Source organism: Arachis ipaensis, chromosome B6, assembly GCF_059453495.1.
Source record: "Arachis ipaensis isolate K30076 ecotype BB chromosome B6, ASM5945349v1, whole genome shotgun sequence".
Taxonomy (NCBI): domain Eukaryota; kingdom Viridiplantae; phylum Streptophyta; class Magnoliopsida; order Fabales; family Fabaceae; genus Arachis; species Arachis ipaensis.
In genome coordinates, this window is record NC_142441.1 from 131,118,922 (window position 1) to 131,143,429 (window position 24,508).

The following is a 24,508-nucleotide window of genomic DNA, read 5'->3' on the forward strand; positions in this document are numbered from 1 at the left end:
TGTGCTTGTGGCGTGAAGGTGTCAAGTGAAAACTTGAGACTGAGCGGTTAAAGTCAAGGTCCAAAGCAAAAAGAAGAGTGTACTTAAGAACCCTGGACACCTCTAATTGGAGACTTTAGCAAAGCTGAGTCACAATCTGAAAAGGTTCACCCAATTATGTGTCTGTGGCATTTATGTATCCGGTGGTAATACTGGAAAACAAAGTGCTTAGGGCCACGGCCAAGACTCATAAAGTACCTGTGTTCAAGAATCAACATACTGAACTAGGAGAATCAATATCACTATCTGAATTCTGAGTTCCTATAGATGCCAATCACTCTGAGCTTCAATGGATAAAGTGAGATGCCAAAACTGTTCAGAAGCAAAAAGCTACTAGTCCCGCTCATCTAATTAGAATCTGAGCTTCACTCAAAAACTCTGAGATATTATTGCTTCTTAAATTATTTGTATTCTATTTTATTTATCTATTTGCTTGAGGACAAGCAACAGTTTAAGTTTGGTGTTGTGATGAGCGGATATTTTATACGCTTTTTGGGGTTAATTTCATATAGTTTTTAGTGTGTTTTAGTTAGTTTTTAGTTTATTTTCATTAGTTCCTAGGCAAAATTCATATTTCTGGACTTTACTATGAGTTTGTGTGTTTTTCTGTAATTTCAGGTATTTTCTGGCTGAAATTGAGGGAGCTGAGCAGAAATCTGATTCAGGCTGAAAAAAGACTGCTGATGCTGTTGGATTCTGACCTCTCTGCACTCAAAATGGATTTTCTGGAGCTACAGGACTCCAAATGACCCGCTTCTAATTGCGTTGGAAAGTAGACATCCAGGGCTTTCCAGCAATATATAATAGTCCATACTTTGCTCAAGGATAGATGACGTAAACTGGTATTCAACGCCAGTTCCATGCTGCAGTCTGGCGTCCAGCGCCAGAAACAAGTTACAAAGTGGAGTTCAACGCCAGAAAAGGATCCAAAGCTGGCGTTGAACGCCCAAAACAGCCCTATGCACGTGATTAGCTTAAGTCTCAGCCCCAGCACATACCAAGTGGGCCCCAGAAGTAGATTTCTGCACCATCTATCATAGTTTGTTCATTTTCTGTAAACCTAGGTTACTAGTTTAGTATTTAAACAACTTTTAGAGGTTTATTTTGGACCTCATGACATTTTAGATATGAACTTTGTACCTTTTGACGGCATGAGTCTCTAAACTCCATTGTTGGGGGTGAGGAGCTTTGCTGTGTCTCGATGAATTAATGCAAGTATTTCTGTTTTCTATTCAAACATGCGTGTTCCTATCTAAGATATCCATTCGCACTTCAATATGAATGTGATGAACGTGACAATCATCATCATTCCTCCACGAACGCGTGCCTGCCAACCACTTACGTTCCACTGTAGGATGAATGAATATCTCTTAGATTTCTTAATCAGAATCTTCGTGGTATAAGCTAGATTGATGGCAGCATTCAAGAGAATCCGGAAAGTCTAAACCTTGTCTGTGGTATTCCGAGTAGGATTTAGGGATTGAATGACTGTGACGAGCTTCAAACTCGCGAGTGCTGGGCGTAGTGACAGACGCAAAAGGATAGTAAATCCTATTCCGGTACAATTGAGAACCTGCAGATGATTAGCCGTGCGGTGACAGCGCATCTGGACCCTTTTCACTGGAAGGATGGATGGTAGCCATTGACAACGGTGATCCACCTACACACAGCTTGCCATAAGAGGAACAGCATGCGTGAATCAGAGAAAAGAGGAAAGCAGAGTTTCAGAAGACAAAGCATCTCCAAAACTCCAACATATTCTCCATCATTGCATACAAGTATAATTTGTGTTCTGCCCTTTTATTCCTTGCAATCAAATTTGATAAGTGAATTATTTTATTGTTTTCCTGACTAAGAGTTACAAGATAACCATAGATTGCTTCAAGCCAACAATCTCCGTGGGATCGACCCTTACTCACGTAAGGTATTACTTGGACGACCCAGTGCACTTGCTGGTTAGTGGTACGAGTTGTAAAAAGTGTGATTTACAATTCGTGCACCATCTTGCAAGAATTCATAGTTCAAAGAGTACTTAAAACCTTTCCCAAAACATTTCAAAATGAAACTTGTCAATAGACATTTAGGTTCTTTCAACATCATTGAAACTCCTCTAATTGAAACCCTCAAGTCAAATTCAAAGGCATTGTCCTTGTCACATTTAAAACAAATTTAAAACATAAGTTTCATCTAAATAACTTTCTCCTGAAAAAGATACAATGCCTTTCTTAAGAAGCAAGACTAAATCACAATTCCCTCTTTAATAATTCATTTCAAAAGCGTGAATCATCCTTTTCTTGATATTTCAACTAAAATAGTAGAAGCCTTCAGCTCATCATTTTTCCCAGACAATATTTCAATAAAGACTCAGATTTTATAGAAATTTCGGCAGCATCTCCCCTAAAACTTGGACTTTGCCACCCGGTCCGGGTCCCAACAAAACCATTCCACAATTTTTTCTCCAACAGCCCAGAATCCAAAATCAATTCAAAGGCAAGCCAAAATCCAACAGTTAATCTCAATACCATATTTCAAGAAAACCGTTTCAAAAATCAAATCATTATCAGCCGAATAAACTCATTTCTAAAGTTTTAAAGAAACGGTTCAGTAACAATCATTCATAAAAAACCAGATCATTTAAAGCAAGCCAGGCTGAATTCAAGAGTGGATTCTATTTTTCACATTCTCAATAAAATTAACTCAATTCAATTCTCAACGGATTAAACTCGATCTCAAAGCTTTAAAAGAATCAACTTGAAAAGCATTTCGTTTCACAAAACCACACAACAATTCAACCAACAGACGTTCATAATCAACCAAGGCAAATCAAGCCATACATAAGGCCGATACAATCACCAAATACACATTCTCTCACATCAGTATCCATATGTAATAATTCCAATATATAAGAATATAGTTTTTGGAAAGCGCCCCTACCTCAAAACACAAATCCATAACCCAAACACCTCATCAAGTCCTTTTCGCCTCAACCCGAATTGACGGCAACCAAAACCTCAGCTCCCAGCCACTTTCGCAATAACCATATCAACACTATTCGCAACATATAATAATCAGGACTCGACCCCACGTTACCAAAACTCATATTCATTAACCAAACACAACGAAATACTAACGCGAGGCTTTCCGAAACATACTTACTTACCGAAGAAGGAACGGCTGAACCGAACAGCAGCGGTCTCTTGAACCGGTTCGGCGGCAGCCCGTCAGCCACCTCAAGCGACAGCGGCGACCGGACTCCGGCGTTGGTAACTGAAACCCACATACAGAGGCGATAAAGCTTCCGGAATCTTAAACGAATGAAAATCAAATTCAAAGCCCTTACCGGTAGAGTTTTCCGGCGACGGCAGAAGTAGCCAGAGGCTCCGGCGTTGGTCCCGGAAGTCACAGAACCACTCCCGGCAGTTAGTGTCACAGAGACGCAACTCCCTTGCCCGGCAGCGGCACCTATGGCGGCCTGAACACTCTTTCGGCTGCAGTTCAGCTTGCCATCACCCGCAGCGGCGAGCTCAGATGGTGGCGGACACAACCCTCCTCCTCCTCCTTACTCGTTTCGATCTCCCTCTCTCCAGCGGTGACGCAGGTGGATTCCTTTCCCGTCACAGCACCCTTCGTGCGCCGTTTCCCTCGGTTCCCTTTCCCAGACGTGTTCTCTTCCCCAGCAGCGGCTAAATTACACCTCCTCCCAGCCTCAGACGTGAGTTCTCCCTCTCCTTCACTCATCATGTTCGACGGCGACTACAGCCCCTTTCAGAACAGCGACGGCGGCGAGGCGTGAAGCAGCGCCCTCTCCTCTTCTTCGCGGCAGCTTTATCGGTGACAACAGTAGTGCCGTTGGAGGACATGGAAGCAGTGGCGGCCGAACAAGAACGCGACGAGGCTGAGAATGAATGGCGGCGACGAACTGAGGTGGTGGCTCCCTGGACGACAGCGGCGCAGTAACGACTCGCGGGTCTGACGACGGCGACGCGACGGCGGTGGTGAAGCCCGACGCGCCGGCGACGCTCCTCCCTCCTCTCTTCCTTCCTTCCTTCTCTGTGTGTCCCTCACCCCACTTCCCTTTCTGTTTCGTTCTTTCCCTCTTCTGGTGGCTGGGTGTGTGTGTGTTTAGAGTAGAGAGGGTAGCAACTGCGGCTGCTTGGGTTTGGGGGGCTAGGGCTTCATTTTTGAAACTTAGGGTTAGGAGTACTTTTGTAATTTCAAATAAAAGTAGGGGTAACATAGTAATTAGGAATAAATTTTAATCCAACAAAATTAATGTATAGAAATACTATTTACTCATCAATTTTACAAATTATTTTCAATAAAATGTCCCAACCAAATAATTAGAAATAATATACTTAATTTCTTCATTTTCCAAAATAGCAGTATTAATATTTAAAATATTAATTACTTAGTTCAAATCACATAAAATTCTTATTATTTCATAACTATCAACTTTATACTTTAAATATAGAAAATAATCCAATAATTATAAAATTGGATAATAATCATAACTCATCTCAAATTCAATAAATCAAAACTTGCCTTAATTATCTTTAATAAAATAATTTCTGAAATTAAGCCTATAAATAACTATAAGATTTGAAACTTGATGATAATAAGACTTTTCAAAAGTTATGGGTCTTACACAAAGCCTAAAAAGCATAACCTTTACCTAAAGCATAATTTTTTTTATTTTTGGCTACACTTTTCAAGTGTACCTGAATAGGTGTTTTCTTGTAGTGTTATCTCCCATACATAAATTTGCAACATATTATAGCTTCTATTTACATGTATAACAAGCTATTTTATATGTAATAACCTAGTTTTCAGAGAAACGATGCATTTTTCTAAAGAAATATAATTTTTTCGAAAGTTTAGTGAAGTAGGCACCTCTACTGTATCATCAAGCACCTCACCATATCAACAGTTATCAAACTAGTGAAAAACTACGTTTTAGAGCCAGCTTTGCCTGGAAATTTCGAAAATTCGAATGACATGGTTAGATTCTGTTTAACAAGCCAATTTCTAATATGCAGGAAAATAAATAATGTTTTTTATAATATTATTTTAACCTGTCCAAAATCTACTAGCACGATATATTGCCGGCACTCGCCGATGAACTTAACTATGCTAATGTATTATCATAGATCTTTTATCTCCAAGATAATCATGTTACTAGTATCATTTATACTAGTAGCTCATATATTTATCTCTAGGAGTGTAATTACTAGTGATCTAATACACCTAACTTTAGTAATTATCTCCCGAATAATATTTTATTATTAATTTTTGGATAAATCACCTTATAACTCCCATGGTCCACAAGTTTTCAGCCACATATTTCTTCTTATTTATCTCTAAGAGTGTAATTACTTGTGTTTTAATACATCTAACTTTAGTCATTCTATCCTAAAAAATATTTTAACTTAATTTCTTGGTGACTAAGCTCCAAAAGCCATGACCCCCTCCCCCAAAGTGACACCACCAGCTTCATTTCTCCTTCTTCCTTGGTCTAGAACTCCTGAGAAAAAAAGCTAGAAACTCTATGGATCCTCCAAGCTTTAAGGTTCGATTTCTTGAGCTCTAAAATTTCCACAAAAAATCTAAACCGATTAAAGTGTTCTTCTCATCTTCCTCTTTATTTTCATACCAGATTTTATAAGGTATGATGAAGTATTTTGGCTGTTCTCCTTCCTTGAAGTTTCGGCCATGAGAAACCATGGAAAAAACTTGATGTTATTGTTGTTCTTGGTGGCGAAATCATATCTAAAAGTCTTATGGAGCAAAAAACCATCAATTTCAGCTTGAGAAAGGTGAGTAAACTCTTCTTGAATTCTTGATGAAGGTTCAGCCTTCATGGTATTTTTTAATTAAAAGTTGTTTTTGATTGAAAATTTGGAAGAAAGTGAGATAGAAATCACCTAGAGAAACCGATTTTTGGAGCTGTTTTAAAGAGGTAAAGTTTGATAAATTAATTATAAATTAATTGTGTTCTTGATGCTCGATTATTATATGATTGTTTGATACTTGAAATTGAGTGATTATGTGATGTTTTAATCATGTTTTTATATGGGAAACAAGCTTATTACAAATCATTGGATTCATGAAGATCCATGGCTGCTGGGAAACCGTGCTTCATGGAGCTCGTTTCAAGCTTGTTTAATGTGTTTTTTATGAAGGTTTGGTGGATGGAGTTGGTGTTAAGAAAATGACAAAAATTGGTTACCGAAAAGCTTGAAAAATGTATTAAGAATCAAGGTAAAAATCATGAAGAATCATAGTTACAAATTCGGTCTTTAATCAAGTAAGAACAGCAACATGATTTATTTTAGGGATACAATAGTAAATAAATAAAAGATTGAAATTAAAATAGTAATTTCAAAAGTTTAGGGATATTTTGGATATTAAATAAAAATTTAAAGAAAAAATAAAAATTCATAAAATATATAGGAATATTTTAGTCATTATAAAAAAATACAGGGCTATTTTGATAATTATATAAAAATGTTAGGACAAAAATATAAATATAAAAAAATTTAAGATTAAAATATAAGTAGATAAAAATTCTAGGATCAAACTGCAATTTATAAAACTTTAAAGATAAAATAATATTAAACGAGTTTTAGTAATAAAATATTATATAATATTATTTTATTGATAATATTAAAATACTAATAATGATAATATAATAATAGAAGACAAAATAATAATTTTTTAAAAAGTTTTAGAAAGACTGTTTGAAATCCATAATCTAGAGGTTCTCTTCATAAAAAACCAAAAGTGAGATAAGAGAAGAGTATAAAGATTAATTAAAAAATTAAAAGAGAACAAAGAAAAGGACAAAGTCATCTAATAAATATAAAAAAAGAGAATGAGAATTAGTAACTGAAAGGAGTGGATAAGGAAGATAAACAGAGAAAGAAACTGAAAAAGGTTTACAAAAGGGAAAATTTAAAATGTATTGTGGGAATGCCTACAACTGAGAACTGTTTTCTAGGGGTACGCATATTAAAGTCAACAGATGTGGTTTCGGCCATTCGACTTAAAGTTAACTGATGAGGCTTCGACCATACGATTGGTATGCAAGTGATGCAATGAGAAAGCCATATTTAGGACTTATTCCTAGGTAATGTTGGGTTGTAGGTAGTCAACCGGCACATGAGCTCGTGGCCTCCATAGGATAGACATGTATCATCTTTGTTTGTGCATATTCTTCTATTTGTATTCTGTGTGAATGTTATGTTCTTTGTATTCTCTTTCTATGTGATATTTTTCTGTATTCTCTGTTTGTCTACTCTTTTTTTGTATTCTGCTATTTGTCTGTTAAACAACAAAGAATTAACGAACCTAACCTGTAACCCAGACCTTACTAAGAACTGATGCGTGAGCATCTTTCCTATCTTTTTCTAGTGAATTTACATTTAATTTGTTAAGTTTTATCAAGAATTAATTATCTTTTAGCCACTATGGATGCCACTTTGAGTCTTGTGCAAATCTGTTTATTATAGGTAGCATGTGGTTGGATTTGATGGAGCCTCCACAGAAAAAGAGAAGAAGTCTATATAGAGCAGGAATGGCTTAGAGGATGAAGAGGAAGCTTGCAAAAATGGAATCAGCACAAGAATTAAAGGAGATGACAGCGAGGAATGACGCGTGCGCGTGCCTGACACGTACGCGTGATTTGGAGCTTTCCATGGCAACGCGTGCGCGTACCTGACGCGTACGCGTGAAAAGCGAAGTTGCACAGCGACGCGAAGAAGACCATCGACGCGTACGCGTGACAAGCGCGAAGTGCAGAAAATGCTGATTCCTATTAATTCTGATTTAAACTTTATTTTTATTTTAAAATAGAAAAGATATTATTTTAGTTTTAGAAAATAGATTTTACATTAATTATGATTAGATATAAAAGGAAAAAGAAACTTTCCTTCTGGGGAGTCCATTCCACCTCTACCAAAATATATTTTATCAGAATCCTTATTTTTCTCCCTTGCCATGAGCAACTAAATCTTTTAGCCACTATGGATGCCACTTTGAGTCTTGTGCAAATCTGTTTATTATAGGTAGCATGTTGTTGGATTTGATGGAGCCTCCGCAGAAAAAGAGAAGAAGTCTATATAGAGTAGGAATGGCTTAGAGGATGAAGAGGAAGCTTGCAAAAATGGAATCAGCACAAGAATTAAAGGAGATGACAACGAGGAGCGACGCGTGCGCGTGCCTAACGTGTACGCGTGATTTGGAGCTTTCCATGACGACGCGTGCACGTACCTGACGCGTACGCGTGAAAAGCGAAGTTGCACAGCGACGCGTGCGCGTACCTGACGCGTACGCGTGAAAAGCGAAGTTGCACAGCGACGCGTGCACGTACCAGATGCTTACGTGTGACACGCGAAGAAAACCATCGATGCGTACGCGTGACAAGCACGAAGTGCAGAAAACGCTGATTCCTATTAATTCTGATTTAAACTTTATTTTTATTTTAAAATAGAAAAAGATATTATTTAGTTTTAGAAAATAGATTTTAAATTAATTAGGATTAGATATAAAAGGAAAAAGAAATTTTCCTTCTGGGGAGTCCATTCCACCTCTACCAAAATACATTTTATCAGAATCCTTATTTTTTCCCCTTGCCATGAGCAACTAAACCTCCACTGTTAAGGTTAGGAGCTCTATCTATTTGTATGGATTGATTCTATTGTTTTCTTTATTTTAATTCATGTACTGATTTATAATTCAAGAATTGTTTTCGTTATTTATCTTATGAATTTGGGTGGAACGGAAGTATGACCCTCTTTCTAATTGAGTTCTTGTATAACTTGAAAAAGCTCTTTACTTGAACAACAGCTTGAAAATAATTTCTCCTAAATTCTAATTATCTGGATTTAACAGGATACGTGACATATAATCCTTTTATATTTGAGTAATTAGAGTTTCTGTGGCACATAAACTAGGATTAAACTTCACCTTCTAATTGGAATTAATTGATCAAGGAATTGGCAGTTGATGAGAATTAGAGGAGACTAGAAAGGTCTAAGAAATTAGGGTCTGGTCACATATAGTTTGCCATGAATTAAATCTTGCATGATTAAAATAAATTAATAAGAAAAGTCAATCCAGAAAATAGATAACTCTAAATCCTTAACTACCTTCTCCATAATTTATTCCCAACTTATTTATTTGCCAGTCTTCTGTTTAATGCTTTTTGAACTCTCAAACACTATTTTCTGTTTGCCTAAATAAGTAAATTAATCAACCATTGTTGCTTAGTCCTTCAATCCTCGTGGGATCGACTCTCACTCACCTGAGGTATTACTTGGTACGACCCGGTGCACTTTCCGGTTAGTTTGTGGGTTATAAATTCCGCACCAAATTTTTGGCGCCGTTGCCGGGGATTGATTATGATTAACAACTATCAGTTGTTTGATTGCTTAGATTAGGCGTGTTAGCTTTAATTTTTTTAATTTTTGCTTAGTATTTTCAAAATAAAAATTAAAAGAAATAAATAGCACTAATATTTTTCTTTAATTTCTGAAATTAAGTTTGGTGTCACCTAGTTAATTTTATTTTACTTTGCTTGTTTATTTTCCCTGTTAATTTTCGAAATTTTCTGTCTGATTTCAGTTATCATTTTTGAAATTTATTTATTTATTTTATTTAGTATTTTTATTTTATTATTTTACACAGGTTACCTCACAGGGACTTCTCTGCACTCTGACGTAGAGAATCTCATCTTTTCTTGTCTTCTGTTTGTTTATGCGCTGGAACAGAGACAAGGAACATCTCTTAGACTTTGATCCTGAACCTGAAAGGACTCTCAGGCGACGTTTGCAACAAGCAAGACTTTACAAGGCTGCAGAATCCACTATGGATCCTAACAATGCTGTTAATGCCAATGTGGCAAATCCGAATGGGGATGATCAACAAAGGAGAATGCTTGGCTCTTACTCTGCTCCTACTGCAGATCTTTATGGAAAAAGCATTGTGGTACCTCCTATAGCTGCGAACAACTTTGAGATGAAGCCACAATTAGTCACCCTGGTGCAACAAAACTGCCAGTATCATGGTCTTCCCCACGAAGACCCAAATCAATTTATTTCTAATTTTCTGCAGATTTGTGATACTATGAAGACAAATGGAGTGAACCCAGAGGTGTACAAACTCATGCTCTTTCCGTTTGCTCTGAGAGATGGAACAAAGCTATGGCTAGATTTCCGACCCAAGGAGAGTTTGGATACTTGGGACAAGGTTGTTACTGAGTTTCTTACTAAATTTTTCCCACCAAAGAAGCTGACTAAGCTTAGGGTGGAGGTTCAGACCTTCAGGCAGAAGGATGGTGAAACCCTTTATGAAGCTTGGGAGAGGTACAAGCTACTGACTAGGCAATGCCCTCCGGACATGTTCTCCAAATGGACCCAACTAGATATCTTTTATGAAGGCTTGGGTGAAATGTCCAAGATGTGCTTAGATAATTCTGCAGGTGGTTCATTGCACAAGAAGAAGACACCGGAGGATACTATTGAGCTGATTGAATTGGTTGCTAGCAACCAATATTTATACTCATCTAATAGGAATCCTGTGAACTCAGAGACTTCTCAGAAGAGAGGTGTGTTGAAAATGGAAGCTGTTAATGCTATTCTTGCTCAGAACAAGCTTATGTCTCAGCAAATAAATTTACTTACTCAGCAGATGGGTGGCATGCAAGTCTCAACTATCAACACCCAAAATCTACCTCAAGAGGTCTCTTATGACATGATAGGTAATTTTGTGCAAAATGATAATTATGGTTATGCTCAATCCTCTTCTGAACAGGTTAATTACATGGGGAGTGCTCCTAGAAACCCCAATAATGATCCGTATTCTCAGACCTACAATCAGAGGTGTAGAAATCACCCAAATTTTGGGTAGAGAGAGCAACCTCAGAGGCAACAGAATTTAATAATAATTCTCAGGGTGGTTTTCAACAGAAAAATTTTAATAACCACCAGTTTCAGTCATCTCAGCAACCAACTTCTCAGCCCAGCAGAACAATGATTTGGAAGCAATATTGACAAGTTTCAGACAGGAAACCAGAGCATCCATCAAGAACTTGGAGATTCAGATGGGTCAACTAGCCACAAAAGTTAATGAAATTGATCAGAGGACCACTAATAGCCTTCCCGGCGACCAGCCGGTTCGACCAAAAAACCGATGAACCGGACTCTCTACGGGTCCGGTCCGATAATTGGACCGCACAAGATAAGAAACCGGTGCAAATCGGTCAAACCCGTAGTGAACCGATAGAAACCGGTCAAACTCGATGAAGACCGGTCCGACCGAACCGTTTCAATTTCAAAATTTTTTTAAAATGAAATAGCTGGGGTTCAAACCTCCTCCCTCAAGGTTATGGACAGTGGCATTAACCACCAGGCCAACTTGCTTGTTACCAATATATATACAAATTAAAATATATATTGATATCTTTAAGCAAATAATTTATTTCTATTTAAATTATTTTAATTTTAATTATAAGTTCACTCATTCTTAAATTAATTTTATTTTTATTTAATAGTAATTATAAAGTCACTTATTATTTTCTTTTCATAATTATATAATATCTATTAATATTATTTTTCAATAAATACTTGTAGTATATAATAATATAATAGATATAAGCTAATTAATAAATTATTAAAATTCGAAATAATAGTTATTTTAATATAAAAATAAAATAAAAAAATTTATGATAGAGTAAAATTAATAAAATACTTATTGTTTCTGTTCTATATTGTTTAGAATAGCTAGATATTTTTAAAATATTAGTAAAAATATGTATTTTAAATTTTTAATTATAAATTTTTGACTATATTTTGTTTTTTATTTATATAGGACCGGATCAATCGGTTCAACCAGTGATCCACCGGTTGAACCAATGACCCAGTAACCTGACCGGTTCGATCACCAGTTCGGTTCTGATAACTATGCTTCCCGGTAACACAATTCCAAATCCAAGAGAGGAATACAAGGCTATCACATTGATAAGTGGACAAGTGGTAAGTACAGAAGTACAAGTTAATGAGGAGCCAGTTGAAAAAGAAGATTGCAAGGTTATTCAATTGAGAAGTGGTAAAGTAGCTGGCTCTGAAACCAAGGTCAATGAAGAGTTAGTTAAAAAAGAAGCTTCAGATGAGAAGAAGGAAGAAGTAGAGCACGTCCCTCCAAAGCGTGCAGACAACCCATTCCCAGAATCTCTTGACACTTATCCTACATTGCCAAAGACTCCTGAGTACAAGCGTAAAATGCCATATCCTCAGAGACTTCAAAAGGAGACCAAGGACATGCAGTTTTCAATGTTCTTGGAAGTCTTCAGAAAGTTGCAAATCAATATTCCTTTTGCTAAAGTTTTGGAGCAAATGCCTCTCTATGTCAAGTTCATGAAGTAGTTGTTGTCAAAGAAGAAGCCTTTAAAGGGAGATGAGACAGTGGTCCTGATTAAAGAATGCAGTGCCATCATTCAGAATAACTTGCTAAGGAAGATGCCAGATCCAGGGAGCTTCCGAATCCCATGCACCATTGGGAGCACAACCTTTGAGAAAGTATTATGTGATCTTGGAGCAAGCATCAACTTAATGCCCTTGTCTGTGATGAAGAAGTTAAAAATCCAAGAGGCACAACCCACAAGGATAGCATTACAGATGGCAGACAAATTTATGAAGCCTGCATACGGATTAGTGGAGAATATCTTGGTTAAAGTGGGTAAGTTCTTCCTCCCAGCAGATTTTGTGATTCTTGACACAGGGGAGGATGAGAATGCCTCTATAATCCTAGGAAGACCTTTCCTAGCCACTGGGAGAGCTCTAATTGATGTAGAAGTAGGTGAATTAGTGCTCAGAGTGCATAATGAGCAACTGGTCTTTCATGTCTTCAAAGATATACATTCAGCAGGTAAAGAAGAGAGGTGCATGCAAACTGAGCTTATTGATCCAAACCTTCAAGAACCCCCTGATGACGGACAGCAGAATCTGCAGCTCAAACCTCCTTTGATGACAATCAATAAAATTCCTCCTGATATCAAACCTAAGTTTGGTGTCGGGAATGCATCATCCACCAAGGAGGAGGTTCCCCAAAAGAAGAAAATACCCAGGGGATGAAGAAACAAAAAGATCCCTACTGAAGGTTTCTCCCCAAGAATGAAGGTGGTGTTGACTAGGAATCCAGTATGGATTTATACAGCAAACATAATCTTCTCTCTGGAGCATATTGAGCTAATTTATGGAGACACGGGAAAGAAGTTCAAAGTAAGGGGTGAAGAGCTGAGCCCCTACGATCCTCCTCCTTAGAGGAGCTGACCGTCAAGCTAGTGACGGTAAAGAAGCGCTTGTCGGGAGGCAACCCGATAACTTCGTATCCTTAGTTATTTTTCGTAGCAATAGTTTTCTTACTTATTTGATTTTTATTGAGTTTTTACTGTTTTTTTTTATCATGCAGCTATTTTATAACAGGAACCGAACACTTCAGGCGACACAAAAAAAAAAAAAACGAGCACACGACGCGCAAGAATCACTGACGCGTACGCGTCATATGTGTGTGCATGAAAAATAAAATTGGACAGAGAGTTATGATGGTGTGGGGCTGGAATGGTGCTGTGAGCACAAGCCGCATCATACGTACGTGTCCCTGACGCGCGCGCGTCGTTTGCGCTTTTCGCCACCCACGCGTGCGCGTCCCTGACGCGTACGCGTGACCCTGAAAAACGGCGTAAATGGGTGCATGGCCAGAGAGTTATGATGGTGTGGGGCTGGAATGGTGCTGGAAGCACAAGTCCCATCACGCATACACGTCCCTGACGCGTGCGCGTCGTTTTTCAATCCTGGCCATCCACGCGTACGCATCCCAGACGCGTACGTGTCGCATGCGACGCCCAAATTAAACCCCTCAGCGCCTGATTTCAAATCATCCACCCCCCAATCCTAATTCTCTCTTGTTCTTTTATCCTTTAATTCTTCTTTCATCATACTATTTTTTTTATGTCCCTCTCTGTTTTCAGTTATTCTTTGCTTGAGGACAAGCAAACCTTTAAGTTTGGTGTTGTCGCTTCGCTTATGGCTTTTCTACGGGACCAAAGGGAGGCAAATCATCTTCACTAAGGAGCATAGCCGGAGGAATGAGATGGCCACCAACATAACTGAGGTGGTTGAGTTCTTTTCATTCTATATTCCTTCCCGCTCTTACTATGTCATATTCCGGCTTTCTGCTATTTTGCTTTGTTTATTGCATGATCCTTTATTAGTTAGATTCCTAGGTTCGAGTTTAGTTCTGTTATTTTGAAATTTTCTGTTAATTGCTTTAATGTTGAAAGGTGTCTCATGTATTGCCCACTGATCTTGAAATCAAAAAGAACGAAGAAAAGGAGATGTAATGCATGAGAAATTGAGTTTAATTTTTATTTTTAGTCTCATTTAATAAAATGTGATGGTGTTCTCTGTGATTTTGAATGCATGACATGAACAGTGCATATTTAAATTTGAATAAAAGAATGTTGATGTACAAAGAACAGGGATTTAGAGAATTATTATGACTTCTCTGAAATAAACAAAAATTTAATCCTTGAAGCAAAAGAAACAGTAAAGAAATATATATATATATATATATATATATATTTATAAAAGCAAGGTCCAAGACTCTGAGCATCAATGACTAAGGAGGTCAAACATGATTAAAAGCTCAAAGAGTTGTTTCCCTAGTCATATGCTTGTGGTGTTCTTGTGTCAAGTAATTCTTGAGACAAAACATTTAGAGTCGAGATCAATTGCAATTAGTAGAGTATGCCAAAGGCTTTGAGCACCACTGTTTGGGAGTAGCTGAAAGAAAAATTAGAACTTCAAAAGAGTTCCCCAGTTAAGTGCTTGTGGTGTTTCTGTGTCAAGTGAAGCTTGAGACAAAATATTTAAAGTCACGGCTAGGCTCAAGGTGCAAAGCACCAAAGAAAAGAGAATCAAAGAAAAATTGTTGTGTTCAAGGGTTAAATTGAGTTACAAAAGATCAGAGAATCCATAATATGATCCGGATTCTAATTCCAAAGGACACTGACATCCCTCTGATTCAAAGGAGAGTGAGATGCCAAAACTGTTTAGAGTTACAATGAGTAAACCCCACTATAAGAAGAGACATGAGCTTAATCGAACTCTCATTCTCAAGAAAATTCATATCCTAAGCCTATATTAGTTTGGTTGCTTGAGGACAAGCAACAATTCAAGTTTGGTGTTGTGATGCGTGAGCATCTTTCCTATCTTTTTCTAGTGAATTTGCATTTAATTTGTTAAGTTTTATCAAGAATTAATTATCTTTTAGCCACTATGGATGCCACTTTGAGTCTTGTGCAATTCTGTTTATTATAGGTAGCATTTGGTTGGATTTGATGGAGCTTCCGCAGAAAAAGAGAAGAAGTCTATGTCGAGCAGGAATGGCTTAGAGGATGAAGAGGAAGCTTGCAAAAATGGAATCAGCACAAGAATTAAAGGAGATGACAGTGAGTAGTGATGTGTGCGCGTGCCTGACGCATACGCGTGATTTGGAGCTTTCTATGGCGACGCGTGCGCGTACCTGACGCGTACGCGTGACAAGCGCGAAGTGCAGAAAACGCTAATTCCTATTAATTCTGATTTAGACTTTATTTTTATTTTAAAATAGGAAAATATATTATTTTAGTTTTATAAAATAGATTTTAAATTAATTAGAATTAGATATAAAAGGGAAAAGAAACTTCCCTTCTGGGGAGTCCATTCCACCTCTACCAAAATACATTTTATCAGAATCCTTATTTTTCTCCCTTGCCATGAGCAACTAAACCTCCACTGTTAAGGTTAGGAGCTCTGTCTATTTGTATGGATTGATTCTATTATTTTTTTTATTTTAATTCATGTACTGATTTATAATTCAAGAATTGTTTTCGTTATTTATCTTATGAATTTGGGTGGAACGGAAGTATGACCCTCTTTCTAATTGAGTTCTTGTATAACTTGGAAAAGCTCTTTACTTGAACAACAGCTTGAAAACAATTTCTCCTAAATTCTAATTATCTGGATTTAATGGGATACGTGACATATAATCCTTTTATATTTGGGTAATTAGAGTTTCTGTGGCACATAAACTAGGATTAAACTTTACCCTCTGATTGGAATTAATTGACCAAGGAATTGGCAGTTGATGAGAATTATAGGAGACTAGAAAGGTCTAAGGAATTAGGGTCTGGTCACATATAGTTTGCTATGAATTAAATCTTGCTTGATTAAAATAAATTAATAAGAAAAGTCAATCCGGAAAAATAGATGACTCTGAAGCCTTAACTGCCTTCTCCATAATTTATTCCCAACTTATTTATTTGCTTGTCTTCTGTTTAATGCTTTTTGAACTCTCAAACACTATTTTCTATTTGCCTAACTAAGTAAATTAATCAACCATTATTGCTTAGTCCTTCAATCCTCGTGGGATCAACCCTCACTCACCTGAGGTATTACTTGGTACGACTCGGTGCACTTGCCGGTTAGTTTGTGGGTTATAAATTTTGCACCAATAATCCCAAGTTCTTACCCCAACTCTTTCCTACAGATGGAGACATGAGTTCTTTTCCTTAAGCTACTGGAGGTGCAGAGGACAATGTTTGCCTTTTGACAACATCCAGCTTGGTCCGAGTTTTGAAGACCTAGAACGTATTTTCTCTCGCTTTTGTAGTCTATATACAGGGATTAAGTGAGTATAAAGTCTAGGCCAGCTTGGGTACCAACTTAAGGACTTCTTGAACATGTTAGGGCCTAAGATGTTGTGTGTGCGTGTGTATTTATTATCTAACTACTTCTTGGGGTGTCTTAACTGAGATCTAAACACTGCTAACGGCTGGATGACTGAGTACTATTAACTCACACGAGATGTATATATTTGTGTGGTTGCTTATAACTATTCTGTCTATTATTATTTGTGATTTTATCTGTGAATATTTCTGCTTGTCAACCCAAACATTTTTAGATAAAAATACCCCGCAAAATAACTACGTTTTAACAACAAATCAGGCTCATATATTAAATAACAGTTAATTATTAGGGAGACGAGTTAGTAACGCTTAGCTTCTAGTATAATCATGACATGCTATAAGTTAACTCATTACAATTTGGTATCAAAGGAATTCGTTCTCAGTAGAACTTGGGAAATGGACTGAACCATGCTTCACTGCATGTTCTGCTTATTTGTCTCATGCGGTTAGGGTATTTTTTAGATACATTTGGCATAAATGTCTATGAGCGCTCATTTTAAAAACTATTGTGCTTAACTTGAGATATTAACACAGATGGATAAGACTTCAATGGCTGCGAATATGCATAGTTTAATCGAATAAGGAATTCTGAAAGACAAATTGGTATAAGGCACAACTATCTTCATGGCTGTTATGATCTCCGTGGCTATGGCTATGTGAGATATGGTTGCTATGCGAAACAGACTGTTCTCCTCATTAAGATGGCTTGAAGAAAATAGATCACTTGAAAATGGATCTTTCGCAATTTCTTGCACTTCAATCAAATTTTAAAGGCAAGTTTTTTTTTAAGGATGGTGAAATGTAATGTCCAAGTTTTTAGCGAAACGAAACCTTTTCCTTAAGAAACAATTTTTTCCGAAAGTTCAGTGAAGCAGGCACCTCTACTGCACAAGCACTACATCATCAAACACCTATCTAGTGCATCATCAAGCACCTCGCCATATCATCAATTATTAAACTAGTGAAAAACTGCATTTTGGAGCCGCTTTGGCTAGAAATTTCGAAAATTTGAATACACTGTTAGATTCTGTTTAACGAGCCAATTTCAAATACGCAGGAAAACAAATAAATAATATTTTATTATAATATTATTTTAACCGAATCCAAAATCTACAGGCACAGTATAATGCCAGCATTCTCCGATAAATTTAGCTATGCTAATGTATTATCATAGATTTTTTATCTCCAAGATAATCATGTTACTAGTATTATTTATACTAATAGCTCATATATTTAGCTCTAGGAGTGTAATTACAAGTAATCTATTACACCTAGTTTTAGTAATTATTTCTCGAATGATATTTTATTATTAAATTTTGGATAAAACACCGTATAACTCTCATGGTCCACAAGTTCTCAGCCACATATTTCTTCTTGTTTATCTCTAGGACTGTAATTACTTGTATTCTAATACATATAATTTTAGTAATTATCTCCTAGAAGATATTTTAACTTAATTTCTTGGTGACTATGCAACAAAGGCCACAGCCTCGTCCCCCAAAGTGACCCCACCAGCTTCATTTCTCCTTCTTCCTTGGTCTAGAACTCTTGAGAAAAAAAGCTAGAAACTCCATAGATCCTCCAAGCTTTAAGGTTCGGTTTCTTGAGCTCTAAAACTCCGTCAAAAAATCTAACCTAATTAAAGTATTCTTCTCATTTTTCTATTCATTTTCATACCAGATTTTATAAGGTAAGATGGAGTATTTTGGTTGTCTCCTTTCTTAAAGTTTCGACCTAATTAAACCTTCACTGTTAAGGTTAGGAGCTCTGTCTATTGTATAGATTGATTTTATTATTTTTTTATTTTAATTCATATCTTGATTTCTATTTCAAGAATTGTTTTCGTTCTTTATCTTATGAATTTGGGTGGAACGGAAGTATGACCCTCTTTCTAATTGAGTTTTTGTATAACTTGGAAAAGCTCTTTACTTGAACAACAACTTGAAAACAATTTCTCCTAAACTTTTAATTATCTGGATTTAACGGGATACGTGACATATAATCCTTTTATATTTGGGTAATTAGAGTTTCTGTGGCACATAAACTAGAATTAAACTTCACCCCCTAATTGGAATTAATTGACCAAGGAATTGGCGGTTGATGAATTTTAAAGGAGACTAGAAAGGTCTAAGGAATTAGGGTCTAATCACATATAGTTTGTCATGAATTAAATCTTGCATGATTAAAATAAATTAATAAGAAAAGTCAATCCGAAAAATAGATAACTCTGAAGTCTTAACTGTTTCTCCATACTTTATTCCCAACTTATTTACTTGCTCTTTTAATATTCTTTATATTGTTTAATGCTTTTGAACTCTCAAACACTATTTTCTATTTGCCTAACTAAGCCAATCACTCAATCATTGTTGCTTGATCCATCAATCCTCGTGGGATCGACCCTCACTCACCTGAGGTATTACTTGGTACGACCCGATGCACTTGCCGGTTAGTTTGTGGTTATAGAATTTCCGCACCACTAGGCAATCCTAAAAGCTCCAACTTCACGGACGTTCAAGCCTAGGGTTTTAACTAATCCCCAATAGGGTCAAGTCACTAAGTCTCAGCTCCATAACTGCCTCTGGTCTCAATCATTTCCAATATAATCTCATCTTTACTCCCAATATCTAATTCCTCAGTTCAGTAATTTCAATCACAAATAATAGCAATACAAGAAAAACACAATTAGAGAGCAAGTATGGCAAGTATTTCAATTAGCAATCAAATAGAAATATACAGTTAGGCAAACCAAAAAAAAATATGCACACTCAAATAATAGCAAACAAATGCACATAATGCATGCCTATCCTAATCAAAACCAAAATTATCAATCAAAATCATAATTCATTATCTTCACATTGATCACAAGGATACTTATCCTAAGGCCATGAGTGGGATAAAACCACTGTCCTCACCGTGGGCAAGACGAACCACCATCCCCACAACTACACCACAACACTGAACAAGCGGGACAAAATTCACGTCCTTGCATATACCAGGTGAAGATGTCTCATAAATTAAGTCTTTATCGGGGAATTATTCATTAAAATTCATCGTATCTACCCCCAAAAACAAATATAATCCTTATCAACCAAATCCATTATCCTCAACAAATTCACCATTGATATTAATCCCTAGTATATATATCTCATTCATAGTTTTTATCATAAGCCTCATATAACCAGGGACGGATATACTCTTATGGATGTGGGGGCAAGCGCCTCACTACAATTTGAAATTTTATTGAGTAGTATATAATAATAATATTTATTTGTTCCACTAAATTATTAAATTTGACCTCACAATCATTTTTTATTTAACTTTTGATACTTGATAGTAAATTTGAGAACTTCATATTAGATATCCATTATAATGATCAATTTTCAAATTTAAATAAGATTGGTGTTCTTTCTTAAAAATCGACTCGAAAGAATATTATTTATCCATTTGTGTTTCTTCTTTAGAAATTAGCTTTAATTTTTTTCAAAATAACTACACTAATTGAATTAACTTTTTAACTATGAATATCATCAAGAGCTAATTGTATGAAAGTTGAGTTTTAAATAATTGTTTAACAATATATATATATATATATAAAAGATATTTTGATTATATTGTCAAGATTTTAAAATATAAAATATAAAAAATTAAATTTTAAATTATATGTTATTATTTAAATTATTATTTTAGTATTTTAATTTGTAATTAGATATTTGAAACCTAATCATATTTTATAATAACAAAATATAATTATAACAACAATTATGCTACGTATATATAAAATAATCACTTGTACAGAATAAATCTTAAAATACAAATTTTGAAATACAAAATACACATTGAAAATAAGTTAAACAAATTTTTAAATACAAAATTTTATAGTAGATAATTTGATAGCTAATTTTTTATGTAAACATAATATTTTTATTATAAAAATTAGGAAAAGTATAGGTAAACAACGCCTAACCAACCAACTTTAAATAACTGCAATTAATGATCATTAATTTTATATTTTTAAAAAATAAAATTTAAATAATTACTAATTAATAACAATTAATTAGTATGGAGTATAATTCAAAAATGTTTGTTGGCTTGTTGTTGGTTAAATTTCCTGTTGGTTACCTAGTGGAATTGTAAAGATTATTATCATGTTATATATATTTCGCCCCCATTATCAAAATTTTCTAAATTCGTCACTGCATATGACCCTCACTTTTTGACATAAGTCTCTAATCAAATTTTACTCAACCATAATTATAATCTCAACCAATTATAACCCCATTCATCTATCAATAAATCAATGTCATTATCTCGTGAGCAAGACTAAATAACTGTCCTTATTGTAGGCAGGATGAACCACCATTCCCACAACTTTTTATCCGGTTAACTAAGTGTTTATTCGAGAATTTATCAATTCAATTCATTAGATATATCCATTCTATATTTAAAGCTTAAAAATTGATTATTGGGTGTCATATGGATGCTACATGGGGTCACAAGCTTGCCGGGAAGGCTAAACAGTAAAAAAATATTTTGCAAAAAACAGGTCGTGTGCGCACGCACAAATCAGCAAGCTTGCCAGAATGGTACACACGCACCATCCTGTGCATATGCACAAGTTCATTTTGAGTGTCTGTGTGCACACACATCAGAAAGTTTTTTGGTGTACTGTAAAATCTGTAATTTTTAGTTTTTAACACAGATTTTTAAACCTCTATAACTTTTGCTACAAAATTCATCTTTCCTTCATTCTTTGACGGTTTTAAACTATGCTTTCCCATATTTAATTCAAGATAAATTCCATTCAATTTTAAACTTTGAGCGCCAAGTTATAACCTGTCGAAGTTGGTTAAAAATCACTTTTTACCCGAAATTCTGCATAACTCAATTTCATCTTTTTCCCAAATTTGCTCTTTTAAAACCAACCTAAACCAATTCTTATACATCCTCGCCACTCAATCATCAATCCCAAATCACATTCTAGCCATTCAAGACCTAAAACAACTAATTCCCATCGATTAACTATTTCCGATTTACATCAATTCCATTCAAAAACTATTAATCAATCCAATTCACACAATTCCACAATCCATATTGCTCAAACCAATTCCGCTATACTTACCAAGGATGCAACTTACCTAATCACGGCCTCCAACCTAATTTTTCATATCAACCATCAATAGCAAATCAAGCTACACAATCATACTACATTATCCATAAACAGTCACCAACAAATCACTCAACAATATCCATTTCAACAATTATTCCACATAAATTATTCAACTAAGTCAACTTCAATCCATAACATCAAACATGCCAATTCAACACTATTCTAAGGTCCTCTAACCTAGGTTTTCACATAGCATTACATAATATTTACCCGAAACTAAAACGCGTACCTTCATTGATGGTGGTTTTCAACCTCGTGAACCTTTCCTTCCGGCCAATTCAAGCCTCCACCAACTTCTCACCAATCCAACCAAGCACTCAATTTACATCAAATCAAACCAAGCATTCAGGCTACTCTATTCAATATAATTACATCAAATTCTCAATTGTTTATACAAGATTTTTACACGCAATTGGGGAAAATAGGGAGAAAGAGTTCACTTACCTTGTTTTACATGATCTTGGGTCAAAATCCCGCTAGAGATTGTGCTTGAGCTTCTCCTAAAGCATCAAAATCATAATGTTCAATATCCCAAACTACCAAAATGCAAAATCAAGGAAAAAAAAACAAAAAATGAGTCAGAGTTCTTGTGAGTACTCACTGCAAAAGTTATATAGAATCGAATACGATGATGAGATGAATGTGTGGCTGCAAACGAGTTTTCAATTAGAGCTACGATTTGTGAGAAAATTGGATTTGAGTGGGATGGTGAATAGTAAAATTGGGTTAGGGTTCTTTCCTTTCTTCTCCCTTCGTGGCTTTCTCTCCCTTTGGTGAATTGAATTGAAATTTTGTGAAATGGGGAGGGTGAGTCACGCCCTTTACCCCTTAAATGAGGGACAATTTTGTAATTTTTTCTCCTTAACCCCACCTAGGGCCAAAATCTTTAAGATAAGTGTTTTGGTTTGTATCCTAAATATTTTTCTGATCTATCCTATATTTTTACTTTTCTCATACGTAGTACCGGATAGACTTAAACATGTACATTTAATTATAAGGAGAACTGAATTAATTATGAACTTTGAATGAATATGAATGAATTATAATGTTAATGAGATATTGAGGAATGGCTTTAGGGATAGATGATTAATTCCTATCCGAGTTATGATTTTGTGGATAGATGAGTAATTCCTATCCGAGATGCAATTTTGAGGGTAGATGAGTAATTCCTATCCAAGGGTAGACGAGTAATTCCTATCTAAGTCATAGCCTGAGGATAGACGAGTAATCCCTACTCGGGTTGTGGTTTGAGGCACCTACCTGAGTAGATGAGTAATACCTATTCTGGGTTGGATAAAACACCAGCATGGGGAGACTAATAATATACCTATTCCATGTTGTGGTGTTCTGTCTAGGGTTAACTACCGGACATGTCGGGTTGGCTTTATAACCGACAGATGATACTCATTAGCCATAGGGCAAGCATTCATCATATGTATTTGTTTGTTTTGTTTGATTGTGCATTACTTGGGTTTACCTATTTGAATTACTATGTCTACTTGCTATATGTTTTACCTATTGTAACTACATCCTATTTTGTGCTTTCTTTGCTTGTATTGTTTGTCTGAGCAACTGAGAGATCCCTTATGCTGGCGGAGGTAACGCTGAAGGTTGTTCCACCGATGTTTCGGAGGGCTGTAGGAGACAGAAAGTGAATTGTAGGGTTAGAATTTAATGAAACAGAAAGTGAATAGTAGAGTTAGGATTAGATTCAGAACTTGTGAACCTTAGACAGTTACCTAATTTTTGGTTTAGTTTATTTCTTAGTTTAACTCTGAATGTCGGGTTCTAGGATTTTCTTTGGCTTTTTCGGGACCTTATATATTATTTATGTGGGCACCATTATCATGTTGAGAACCTCTGGTTCTCAAAATATATATATATATATATATATATATATATATATATATATATATATATATATATATATATATATTGTTATTTTTCAGATGCAGGTCGAGATGCGTTTCGGTGAGCGTCTGAAGTTCCCTCTACAAGCGAAGTTGGTTATTCTGGAATTATTGTATTTTTCTTATGTTTTGTATATATGTATATAGATTCTCCACCATGTATATATTATGTTTTGCCCCTCTTAGAGGCGGACTTGGAGAAATAGGTGTTTTGTCATATATTTTGGGTTACTCTTTTAGGTTATATATATGTATATGTATACTTTGGTTGGCCTTTGCTTCGCAAGCCGGGCTAAGAGCTTGTTATTTGTATCTTTAGAATTCTAATCTTATATATACATTATTTTTTTTCGCTTGATCTTACCTACCTTTCCACATTTATTCGACTGTGAGTGATGCGATTTTTGTTTCATTTTTTATTAACTTCTTTTTCAAGGCTCCTAGTTACGATTTCCTTTAATTATATTATATTATGTACTTTTACTTTTAGTGGTCATAGCGCCTCACCATCTTTAATTTACGTTCTAGGCGTAAAATTTTGGGTGGTAGAATGTTACACATGGAGATACTAGACTGTGGACATATTTGTGTTAGAAAAAATTCATATAG

The 24,508-nt window shown here is 35.7% G+C and overlaps 1 protein-coding gene and 1 non-coding gene across 5 annotated transcripts; one reads left to right on the forward strand and one right to left on the reverse strand.

The window, feature by feature from the left end:
• Nucleotides 1–5,438: 5,438 nt before the first annotated feature.
• Nucleotides 5,439–24,134, forward strand: LOC107648369 (uncharacterized). Of its 4 annotated transcripts, none has more exons than XM_088489569.1 (3): nucleotides 5,439–5,605; nucleotides 5,693–5,852; nucleotides 9,724–11,439. In XM_088489569.1, the coding sequence occupies exon 3, from the start codon at nucleotides 9,793–9,795 to the stop codon at nucleotides 10,942–10,944; it is 1,152 nt and encodes a 383-aa protein (XP_088345695.1). In that variant the 5' UTR covers nucleotides 5,439–5,605; nucleotides 5,693–5,852; nucleotides 9,724–9,792; the 3' UTR covers nucleotides 10,945–11,439. The 4 variants fall into 4 exon arrangements, 1 of the variants encoding a protein (XP_088345695.1); XR_015885743.1 differs by lacking the exon at nucleotides 9,724–11,439 and adding an exon at nucleotides 23,939–24,134 and having other exon boundaries at nucleotides 5,450–5,605; XR_015885744.1 differs by lacking the exon at nucleotides 9,724–11,439 and adding an exon at nucleotides 15,414–15,996 and having other exon boundaries at nucleotides 5,450–5,605.
• Nucleotides 10,333–10,439, reverse strand: LOC148562751 (small nucleolar RNA R71). The gene has a single exon (XR_015887723.1). It is a non-coding gene; the product is annotated as a small nucleolar RNA R71 (small nucleolar RNA).
• Nucleotides 24,135–24,508: the final 374 nt, after the last annotated feature.